The sequence below is a fragment of the Otolemur garnettii genome, unplaced genomic scaffold (assembly GCF_000181295.1).
Source record: "Otolemur garnettii isolate 467f Iridium unplaced genomic scaffold, OtoGar3 scaffold00191, whole genome shotgun sequence".
Classification (NCBI taxonomy): domain Eukaryota; kingdom Metazoa; phylum Chordata; class Mammalia; order Primates; family Galagidae; genus Otolemur; species Otolemur garnettii.
This window is the reverse complement of record NW_003852586.1, coordinates 282,374-294,445: the sequence shown is the minus strand read 5'-3', so window position 1 is coordinate 294,445 and position 12,072 is coordinate 282,374. Positions and strand designations below refer to the sequence as shown.

The following is a 12,072-nucleotide window of genomic DNA, read 5'->3' as shown; positions in this document are numbered from 1 at the left end:
GCACCCTCTGAAGCTGTGTCCTGCAGGCCTGGCTGCAGGGAACGTCCACTCTGTACTTCACAGCTGAACCTCGGAGGCTGTGACTGGGGTGTCTTCCAGAACCCCCTGCATGGTTGTAAAGCGCAGCTGGGGTTAAGAATCACTGGTCTGTTTTGGGGGGCGACCTCTGGAATGCGGCGCAGTGCACATGGGTTGGAGGTGTGCAGGGGACAGCATCTAAGACTTCTTGTTTATTTTTAGTTATTTATCTCCGAGTGGAAACTGGGTAAACTATCAAGCTGATCAAATTCTTGCTTCATTAGGACCTGCTGTCATTGAATTAAATGTTCACTTTTTGTGGCTTTAGCATTTTTTTAAGTTTTAGGTTAATTATGAGGTTACATACGATTAGGTGACAGTGTTTGCGTTTGTAAGGTAAGTTCAAAGTGCAGCTTTGCTTCAGAGAATTTCGGGCAGGGCATTAAGGCACTGACGCTGTGAAGACCATTTAAGGTGGCAGTTCCCAGATGTTCAGAGACACCTGTGAGTGGTCTTGGCACCCTGAGACACACAGGAAGTCACTACTGCAAGGACTTTCAGCCTCAGACAAGATGACAATGGAAGGTTTGTGTGATAATTACATTTTATTGTGGCCATTTGTTTGTGAAAATTGGTCTAGACTAGTGATTTTAAACAGTGTCACATGGCACACTGGTGTGCACTGAGAGGGCCTTAGGTGTGCCTGCAGAAGTTTTAAAGATCAGTAATTAAATTATTTTCAAAAGAAGTTTGAAGCACAGTTAGTATATATATATTTTTTTAACTCTCTTTTGATCAACATAATTTAAGTGTGCTGTGAAAGCTTAACTATGGGTTAAAAATACAGAAAAGGTTGAAAAACACTGGTGTAGACTTTGCCGTAAAGGTATTTTGTAGACGTGATTAACATTTGCCATCAGCGAACTTTAAGTAAAGGAACTTGCTATTGATAATGGAGGAGTGTGAGTGGATGTTATACAATCAGCTGAAGGCCTTCAAAGCAAAACCTGAAGTTCCCCACGAAAGGAGAATTCTACCTGAAAACTGACACAGAAATCCTAGATTTTAGACACAGCAGCGTCACAACGTCACAGCCACTTCCTCAGCCTTCTTTACCCCCCTGTCCCCTTGCTTCTGCTTCTCAGAGACCCCTGACGTAACTTGTGGGTCCTCGTTAGAAACAGGGTCGAGTTTGTGTACTTGGAGTCATGGTGAGGACTTAGGTTCTCGCATGAAGGTGATAAATAAGGTGTACAAAACTGAGGGCGTTGTATATAAGAGAAATTAACTGGTAAAATCAGCCGCGCTGGATGGTGGACGGTAATTCAAAAGCATCTCTTTGCTGTTGAACAGCACTTACAAAGGGAGCATAATTTTGGTAATGTGTCAAAAGTTCTATTTCTGTTAAATGAAACACATGAAATGTGGGCATGATTATGCATGTAAGATCTAACATTAATTCCCACTAAAATGATGATATATTTGGGCCAGTGATTCTCAATATAAGAAAAAATGGTGAAAGGTGTTCAGAATTTGCTGGAAAAAGGGGGCAGGGTGGAAACATGACTTTAGACAATTGTGTGACATTTATTGGCTCCCTAGTGAGAAAAACACACAGGTCACCGTCTCAAGCAAAAAGAAATACTTGGCCAACATGGACCAATTTGCAGTAGTGAATGAATGATTTGTAAATGTAATGTCTTAAATAAGAGAATTTTAGTTTTCTGAAATTCACACAGCAATAATTCTCAGAAATATTCAAAGGAAAGGGATCAGTTGTTAAATAAATTCAGAAACGCTGAATTGTACATAGTAAATTGTGATCCTTCAAAAAGAGGCACTCAGCATTGCCTTTCCAGAATGAATGTGACTGGGGACACCTTCTCGGCCCGTTAGCCGCTGTTGGGATGCGGCAGTGGAGACTTAAGACTCACTCTGTCCTTTGCTACACTGTGGGCTTGAGCCCTGATCCCGAGAGTCAGTCTCTTTGTTTGACGCTTCAGTAAGATAATTTTGAAGTGAAAGAATTTTGTTTTAGATAAAATCTAAAATGCTGCCTCTACATTTAATGGAGAGCTTATTTCTGACTTTATGGCATCTGAAGAACTTCTTGATTTGAGGTTTATTTCTCACTTTTCAAACTTTGTGGGAGGTAGGGCTATACCTCCTTTTTAAAATTTTCTCTCTACATATACATGTGTTTATTTAGTTTCCACTTTTTGCCTTCACAAAATTAAAATGGCTTAAAATTTAATAACAATCACAATGTTTAAGATCAGGACTAGAAACAAAAACCTCATAAAGAATGAATGAAGATAAATACATTTGGAAAAGAAATCAGATGATTTCTACAATGAAATGTTGAGCAATAATAATAATAATGCAAAAAACATTCACATTGTCAGATAAAAGTATATCCATCATAGGATGCTTTGATTCTGAGGTTCAGTATGGAGTCATCAGTTAACTACTTCTTTTTTTTCCAAGTCTCAAAAAATAAACAACTAATATTTATAAATAAAAAATAGAAGATAATTTTCAAAAAGCAGACCATGCCAAATGTTATAGACAATAGAAAAAGAAGAAATACTTCAAAATCATTCTACTTCATCTGGATACACCTGATATTAAAATTGGAAAAAATATATTATCATAAAGGGAAATTACAGACATATTTCACTTATAAATGAGGATAGAAAATCCTAAACAACATATTAACAAGTTGAATTAAAAATTATTGTTCAAATAATGTACTTTGATTAAAATTAAATCCAATTTATGTGAGAATTAGTCACTATTTTCTTTCCTTTCCTCCACCCCTGCCTCCTCTCTCTGTCTGCTGTACCTTCTCCCAGCTGCCTGTGGCAGGCACTTTGCAGCCTCGTCTGTGGCAGCTAACGGTGCAGTCACTTCACCTGGGCTCAGTTAACAAAATGCTCCTTTCTGGGACTCAGAATCTGAGAAGCGACTGGGATGATTCTGGTTAATTTGACTCTAATTATTTTTGCCCCAAACTTGCTTCACCTCTGTTATGTAACTTTACCTCGACCCTCGGGGGAATTTAGAGTCCCTGATGTAGTTAACTACATATAAGTTTCCCATGGTTTGTGTTCATTTCAAAGAGGTTATTTATTTTGAAAATGTGGTATTTCTTTTACAGTAGAATATAGAGTTGAAACACTTTTATTTTCCCTGGACAAAGAGGGTACATAGAATATCATGTTTTACGTATGGCAAATTGAGTTAAGCATTTAGTGCTTAACTAAAGGGCTTTCAGTTTTTAGAACGTCAATAAATTGCTCTCAGGGGTCTTTAGCAAAGGCAAACTCATTCAGGCCACAAAGATTTTCTTTTTGCAAAACAGATACTACCTAATTAAGGCCATGCGACTTGCAGCTGGATGTAAGAAGGTGGTCTCAGGGGTGATTAAGCTCATCTTGCTGAGAAGTGAGGCCTGCCAGGCTTTACGGTGGGAGGGTAGACAGTGTGTTTGTAGTGGTAGCAACAGGGCATGGAGTTTAGTGTTTTGGGAACTGGAAAGCGATGGTTAATACTGTGAATCCTTTAAAGAGACATAGCCCAGATCTAGACACGAGCAGGGCTCCTGGGCTGAGGCTGCCTACTGTGACAACGTCCTAAACACATAGGAGGGTTCTGAAGATCAGCATCACTCTGTCATGTTCACGGTTTGCATTGGATTTCAATTTATTTAGAAAGTAAATCATAATACTTATTCATTGCATGAAGACACTGTAGCTGGAACAGGTAGGGGTATCCCAGATGTCTCTCCAGAAGCTCACTGGTTTTGCTAAAGCCACGAGAGGTTGTTCTTCAAGGTGATTCCAGCTCTAAGTCTCTGAGAATGATGAAAATGGATGATATGTTAGAAAAATGGACCTGATGGACAGCACTGTGACACACTTCAAAAGACACATGTAACGTCCTGTTATTCACATGTCTGCACCAGTGACGAATCTGCCCAGCATGACCCTGATGCCCACTATGGTGCAACATGGGGTTCAGAGTAAAAAGAGTAAGAAGTTCTCCATACCAGTAGTGACACCACATAAACCCTCCCTGTTCTTATGCCCAGGTACCTGGTACAGCAGGGGTCCTCAAACTTTTTAAACAGTGGGTCAGTTCACTGTCCCTTAGACCATTGGAGGGCCAGACTGCAGGCCCTGGGATGAGTTGGCTGCTAAGCAGGACAGGCAGCAGTGGCAAAAACACCCGGTGGGCCGGATAAATGTCCTCAGCAGGCTGCATGTGGCCCGCGGGCCATAGTTTGAGGACTCCTGTTGTACAGTGTTTGCATTTTAGCCAGTGGGGTATGTGACTTCTGCTCCGTAAGAATGAAGAACTACTGCCACTCTCATCATAAGCCTCCTGATCATGGAATTGAGATGATAGTTTGTTTTTATTTTAGCAAAACACTGATGAGTGAAAGTGTCTATCAAATCACCTGCTTTGTATTAAGGCAAACGTGTCACCTTGTTTTTTCCCCCCTTTCCAAGACAGTCTGTAATAGAATTATATCATAATTCTGCTTGCACAAGGCAGGAAATTCCATCTCTCACTATCTTCAATAGGGTTAGTTTTGGGGTGAGGCCAAGATGGGAGATGGGACTCTGCATCGCACCCCAGGAGTGAGGCCAGGGTGGGAGACGGGACTCTGCTTCGCACCCCAGGTCTGCAGGGTGTCTTAGTGAGAGCTCCTATCTGAGGGAGGTACGGCTCTGATGTCAACTCAAGTTTTTAATAAGACTTTAGTTGAAAGTGAAGTAGCATGACAATGTTGGCTAGAAGACATGAATTGTAGGTGAGTAAAACACCTTAAGATGAAAGGCTTCAGGTCTACAAATTGTTCAGATGTCTAGTTAGAGAGGGGTTGGCTTTCATTGAAAAGAATTATATAGTCACTTAAAGTTGGCTTAACAGTTTTAGGGAACGTTTCACCCTAAACAATGTGGCATTTCTGCTGTTGAATAGTTTACTTGTTATAGGAAAAAATCATTGAAGAAATGGCTATCTTCTGCTAGTCTAATTTAAAATATGATGAGAAGATGGGTCTAAGGCGGGGGGGAGTACTCAATACTTAGTCTAGAGTCACTGAGTCCCGTGCTGTGTTCAGAGCAGCTCAGGGATGGCTTGTTTGCTTTCTGGGCAATGCTGGGATCGCTGAAAGAACCTTTTCAAACAGAGCTACAAATTCTTCCTGGATCCACGAACCACAATTTGTTGGTTTTATTCTGAAAACTTAATGTGCAGGTTTAGGTTATGGCCTCATTATTCTTGGATAATTCCCATCACCTTGTGAACAAGATGTAACTTGCTTTTCTCAAGGTGATGGGACTATTCCTGACATGATTGAAAGTTGTTGGGCCTTTATCACTGCAGACTCTGATTATGATAAATAGGTAGTGGGTAAAGCTGAGCTCAGGAGAGTCGATGAATGTTGTCAAATCTATGAAAGAAATATGCAAATTATTTTAGAGCTCTTCATCTAGGTAATCAACATGCATATGGTTGGCTAATTAAGTGGGGCCGACTGAGGGATTAATTAAAGATCAGAGAAGAATGTTAACAGGCACCAGAGAAATGATGCAAACAATTCTATAGCAGATGACGATAATGACCATGAACCAGTGGAATCAGTATATTAGAATATTCACTAATCTGTCACTGAAAAACTGAGCTCATCTCTTGATTTAGTTAGAATTAAACACATTTCTGAAATTGGTTCTGAAAAGAAATCTCTTTAGAATACATCAAATTGGCATTGTTTCCCTTACCAAGGCTACTTCCTCTTATTTCAGTTTATTCTTTCAGAGCCTGAAGGTGTGTACCTAAGACGTGAAGGAGACATCCTGCATTGTGAAGGGTAACATGGTCTAAGGAAAGACATCCCCAAGGTCCAAGTTATCGCAACTTTCCAAACAACCCCAATTCTTAGTTAAAGCTTAAGATATCTTCATGAATAGGAGGTGCGATAATTTCTGTATATTGGGATTTTAACTCTATGGAGATTGAGATCAAGGGGAATTGGAGGGAGGAAATAATTTAGCAGCAACAGACATTATTTTAACTCCAGAATATTTATACCTCAGGGTACTTGCATTTTGCTTACTATTTCTCAGAAATTATTGAGAGAACTTTAGCACATAACAGCTGTGTGTCAAAGCACAGAAACATATAGGTGGGGAGACTTTAGATTCATGTCAGGAGCCACAGAGGCAGCAGTCCCAACAACGTCCTAGTGCCATTGCTTTTATCTGTTTTGCCTGCTTCTCAGACATTTTATACACATCATCTCAATCATCACAGCTTCACTGCAAGGCAGACATTGAAATTTTCATTTTACCAAACAGGAAACTCAGCTTTAGGCAAAAAGACAACTTGCTGAAGGTCACAGAGATGGGTAGCTGGAGTGGGGGCTCCAGTGCAGGCCGAGGGATTCTACAGGGCACTCTACCATGGCCCTTGTGCAGTCTCTCAAAGTGTCACTTTTATTTTTACCACTGCCGATGATTCAAATAATCAATAGTTGGAAAGACAAATATTATGAAATGACTGAATTTCATCAGTGAATGGATTAGAGGCCTTTGTTTCCGTATTATTTTTGGCAGAGTTGTTAGTAAGTCAGCAAAATAAAAATTTGACATCATTGAAAAGCCTCAGTTCAACTAAGATGTGACATAAACCCAGATCATTGTTGGCATCATTTAAAAGTCTCTAGGTGAGATCTTTAAAATTAACATAATGGAGAGCACACACTTTTGCTGAAGTAGCAGAGGTGAGGGTACTTTCATTCTGAGGTATGGAGTTGTATCTAAATAAACTCTTTTATGCCCCTAGTCTCTGCTTCAGGCCTTCAAAACTGCTGAAAATATAATAATTGAAAGAAGTGGTGATATTGTCTCAATAGGGCAGCTTTAATCTGAATCAGAGCTCTTCCCTTCTAAGAACTCTGATATGTCATTTTTATGACTTGATGAACCTGTCTTTAAATTCAAAAATTTCCCCACTGAGGTGCATCAGAATCCCAGGTGTGATCTTTATGCTGTTGTTAGTGCAGATGTGAGGGTGGTGATGTGGTACCTGGCTGGGCACCAGCAAACTGGATCCACACGGTCTGTGTCAGAGGTCAGAGCTGCTGTGTGTACCTGTGTAAGCTCTTTAACTTGTCTAGGTGTGTAATATTCTCAACTCTTTATGTGAGTTTGAATAGATAATCTGATGAAGTTTTCTTTCCCTTCTATGATCTTTAAAATACATTGAGCAATGCTGGATTCTCTGATGCTGCATTAAAAAAAAAAAAAAAAGTACTCACCAAAGATCATGCTCATGCCTGGGACTGCAGGACATTGGTCATCTCAGCATCAATCTGATAATGAAAAACAACATCATGTGACTTACAGAGTATTTCATTTGCAGACTGCTAGGTCATGGGGGAGGTATACAAAAGTTTAAAACCTTGCTCAGATCGTGCCAAAATGATATTTCACATTGCAGATTTTATTGGCCATCTTTTGCATTCATTTGGCTTTAGGTTATCCCTGCTCTTAAAGCATTTACAGTGTGTTGGAAAAAATGGATAAGAAAAAAAAAACCAGTAGAACTTAAAAAGTGCTAAGTATTGAGTGTTATGGGGCAAAAGAGGAGCCTGACTGCTGGGGAGGGATCCCCAGAGAAGGTGATGTATAGCTGGAATCCTGAAACCTGATGCAAGATTCAGCCCAGGTGGGGCTGGTGAGGGACAGGGCAATCTGTGCAGAGTCATGTGCAAAGTCCCTGAGGTAACAGCAAGCCATGGCTGTTTTGAAAACTGCAAGTAGTGAGGAGAATACAAAAAGTATAGAAAGTCAGGCTGGAGAGGAAATTAAGGGTCCCAAATCTCTTGGTCTTATAAAATAACTGGATTTTAATTTTGAAGTAATAGAGAGCTGTTGGAATACTGTATTAATCAGTTGTTTGTATGTGTTACAAAGGTTACTTGACCTAGTGTAGAGGTGGGCCTGGGGCAGCCTGGAGGTGGGGGGCCAATTGACAAGTTGGAGTTCAGGTGATAAATTGCTTAAAATTAAGTACCAAGAGTGTGGAAGAATGTGGGTGGGAGATGGAGCAGTGTTGGGTAATTAGAATTGTTAGAATTTGAATTTTCATTGGCTGTTATGAAAAAGAGAAGGAAAAATCAAGACTCTTTCAGTTTTCATCTTGGGACTATGGGACAATGGTGATGATATTCATAAATTTGGGAAACACAAGAGGAGGTTTTCAGAGGAACACTGTGGCCACATTGTTGTGTATGAATTTCTTGTGAGACATGAGACAAGAAATTATGGGACAAGAGACCTCCACAGATAGTCGAAGAAAAGCCTGGCCCTGGGGGAGAGATCCTGGTTGGAGGGAGAGAGCTGGGATCAAACGATGTGCCTGAAGAGAATGGCTATAAAATGTGGTGGGTGGACATGGGAGGGTCAAGGAAAAAGCTCTGGGAAGTAGAAATTTAAGGGATGAGTAGAGGGAGGAAATGATAGGAAACAGAATAAGAAGGGAACAACCACAGAAAGATAAAAGCAGAAAATGATACTACGGATACAAAGAAATTGTTCCACGGAGAAAGGAATAGTTGTGGGTATCGGCTGTTTTGTAGAGAACAATGAGGACTGAAACCATGAGGAGGCTGTGCCTTTTTCCACGGTGGACGGCACCATCAGAAGCCAGAGCATGGTGCCAGACCACAGAGGGTTGAGGACCCAGCAGGAGGTGTAGGGAGTGAGCATTTGCCCTTGTTTCAAGCATGGTGGCTGTAATGGGAGGAGAAGGAAAAATAGCGAGGGAGGTGTCCAAAATATATTACTGTTTTTTGAGATAAGAGTAACTTTAATCCAAATTGGGCAGAATTGGTAGAGAGGAAATATTGAAGCAAAATAAAAGAGTAAAACTAGTGGACAAAGATTCCAAGCAAGTGAGATGGGTAGAATTCTGAATGCTGCTACTCACCAAGTATCACTTCTGCTATTTAACAAGGATTTTGGATTTTCAGTCAACAGTCTTTTGGTATAAATACTTTGTTTTTGTCATTAGTTAAATTAGGATTGGAGACCATGGCAATGTCTTGGAGGGAGAAGAACAGGCTAACAGGGAATAAACATAGATTTTCCTAACATCATATAACCCTGTAAACTTTATTCAACCTATATAAAAGGGTAATTAAAATGATTTAACATTTAGAATTGTTTTCCATTATTCTATAAATAAATAGATGTGAGGCTATTAATGTTTTTGCTTAACATATAGTAATGGTTTAATAAATGATAGTTATGACATTAAGGGTCATAAAAGCTATTTACACAAAGAGGAAAACTACACCAGATCTCCTGATAATAGAAAGAAGAGGGGGCAGGAAAGAGCGGGGAAGGGGTAGCGACTGGGATGCTATTTGCTGGTCTCTTCTTTGCCCAGCTTCCACTCAGTTATTTGTATTTGTCTCTGTGTTTTCAAGATTTTAGTGATCAATGCCAGCATGTAACAGTGACTTTCTGAATATTCTGGGAGATCACATTTGGGGCATGTTAGAGGAAGCAAAATAAAGAGCTCTCAGAAGACCACATAGGGATGGCCTGTCTGGATGATGGTTGAGAGGGAAAATACATTTCAATTGTGATTTTGAAATTGTATGTTTTTCTACAGGCAATGGGGCATCTATGGCATAAAAAATGAACCAATTTTGAGAGTGTCAGGGTAAAGTCAGAAGAAAATCCCAGGTTCTATTTTCTGGTCATTTAAAGATCCGGGTGAGGGTAGGGGTAGATTTTCATGTAATGAAATACTAATTGAGTGTGGTTCAGAAGCCCCTTTACCACTCTTCCCATGGGTAAGCCATCTGTATTTAGAATATAGAATATTTCGATAGAGATCAATCCCCCCAGATAAGCTCCTAGGAGTGAGAGGAGTATACAGATATTATGTCTAAGGAAAAATTATTTTTAAGCAAATACAGGACAAGAAGATCTGCAAATATGACCCCGATCCAATAGGTTAAGTGGAAATATTCACACCGAGCATGAGGAATGAAAAGCAACAGTATCTCACAGATTCTGCCCTAAGAAGTCAGGAGGAGGCCAGCTGTCCACCTAGTTATGACAAGTCAATTCAGAAAGATGATCAGAAAGGCTAATAGGGAAGTAAGATGGCCGACTAGAGCCATTCAACAGAGGCTCCTGTCCAAAGGGAGAGATAATGGACAGAATGGACTCAAAGAAGCTGAGGGTGGGAAGCTGAGCTAAGAAAGAAGATAGGTAGGTGCACATTATCTCTGCTGAGGCAAACTGTGACTCCAGGAGAACAAGTTACAGGTACAAAGCCCATTGCCAAGAGGATGAGAGACCCCTCCCCCAAGAAAGAGAGTTGCTGTGTGCTCTCTGCAAGCGAGTAGGGAACAAAAGAGCTCTCATTTTACCCCATGGGAGAGAGCCACTAAATACAGGGCCTCCTTCTCTAGGGAGGTCCCACTTGTGAGCCTCGGCATAATCCTGACTGAAATAAAGTTGAGCAAATATTTTTCCCACAAGTCTGAACTCCCAGTTCACCCTTCCCCCCTTGCCTGGAGGTCTGAAGGCCTGCTCCTGGCAGAGCCCAGAGTATTCAGCAATTCCTTGAGAGGCTTGGGCATTGTATGTGCTGCTGGACAGTAGCATGGAAACAGTGTCTGAAGTGGAAGTTGGGGCACAGGGAGAGAGAGATACGTGGGAGAGAGATGCATGGCACTGTGACAGTGTGCAGTGGGTGAAGGTGCTTATACCCCAGATCATACTTTGGTGGTGCACTTCCCTGATTCCATTAATCACTGGAGGGAGTCAGACTTTGGGGTTGCCAGTGGCAATGAGCAGCAGGAGCAGAGGTGCTGACTGCACAGGGAGAGGAACAAGTCTCTAGGAGAGAGAAATGAGCTGTGACAGTGCACCGCAGGTGGAGGTGCTCATGCTCTGGGTCAGACTTTGGCAGTGCACTTCCCTGCTCTCTGGAGGGAGCCAGGCTCCAACCCCTTGGGTTTCCAAAAGCATGAGTGGTGGGGGGTGGAGGCGCTGATGTTTCTGGACTGACTCTTTGGTGGGATGTACCTTCCTGACTCCATTGCTCACTAGAGGGAACCAGACTCCAGCCCCTCAGACTTTCAGGATGGAACTGCCTGTAGATCCCCACTACTGGGTCACTGGAGACCCTTTGAACTCTCCCTGTTGAGGAGTGATTGCACTGCCTGGGAAAATAAGGTTAGAACTCTTGTCCTGGGCTGTCTACTTGGAAACCCTCCAAGGTTGAGAAGTCATTGTTTTGTAGGGAGAGGGACTAATTCTCCTCCTCTACCTGTCTCTGGTGGGGTATGGGACACCGCATTTGATTGTATCTCTCTCCAGCTGAGACTTCAGCCCCATACCACAACTCATTAGGATTGGATAGAGGCTGGCTGACTATAAGACAGAGCCAGCTAATGCTATCACACCAAGCAGATCCTCATCTGGCTGAGGCTCTGAAAGGGACCTTTGTAAAGCTGTAGGGGAAAAACCACAATTACCAGCCCCAGCTCATTGATAAAGTGCTGGTTAATTCCATTTCCTGGGCCCTCAATCCAATCTTACCCTACAAGTTTTACTAGCCAAACTGCAGAAAATAATTATGGGGCAGAACCAGAGGAAGAACTCTGGCAACATGAATAATAAGAGTAGATCAACCCTCCTAAGGAATGACAAAGGAAATATTACAGAAGATGCAATTAATAGACAAAATGCTGAATTGTCAGAAATAGAACTCAGAGTACGGATGGCAAATAAAATGAGTAGAATGGAGGAAAAGATGGAAATAGAAATCCAAAGAGTTGTTCAAAAAGTTGTCTCAAGAAATTAATGAATTTGGCTTGTGCCTATAGCTCAGGGAATAGGGCATAGGCCACATACACTGAAGTTGGTGGGTTCAAGCCTGGGCCAGGCTGGCTAAAACAACAATGACAACTGCAGCCAAAAAATAGCTGAGCATTGTGGCAGCCACCTGTAATCC

The 12,072-nt window shown here is 41.4% G+C and overlaps 1 protein-coding gene across 2 annotated transcripts in view; it reads right to left on the bottom strand.

The window, feature by feature from the left end:
• Positions 1-3,698: 3,698 nt before the first annotated feature.
• The window catches only part of GC (GC, vitamin D binding protein), a 50,803-nt gene continuing 42,429 nt past the window's right edge, over positions 3,699-12,072 (bottom strand). The window contains exons 12-13 of one of the 2 annotated variants that reach the window (XM_023507588.1): positions 7,349-7,402; positions 3,699-3,860 (exon numbers count right to left, since the gene is read on the bottom strand). In XM_023507588.1, coding sequence (XP_023363356.1) covers positions 7,361-7,402 — 42 coding nt within the window. In that variant the 3' untranslated portion in view covers positions 3,699-3,860; positions 7,349-7,360. Of the gene's footprint in view, positions 3,875-7,348; positions 7,403-12,072 lie in introns of both variants that reach the window. The other variant, XM_012812162.2, reaches the window with a different exon arrangement.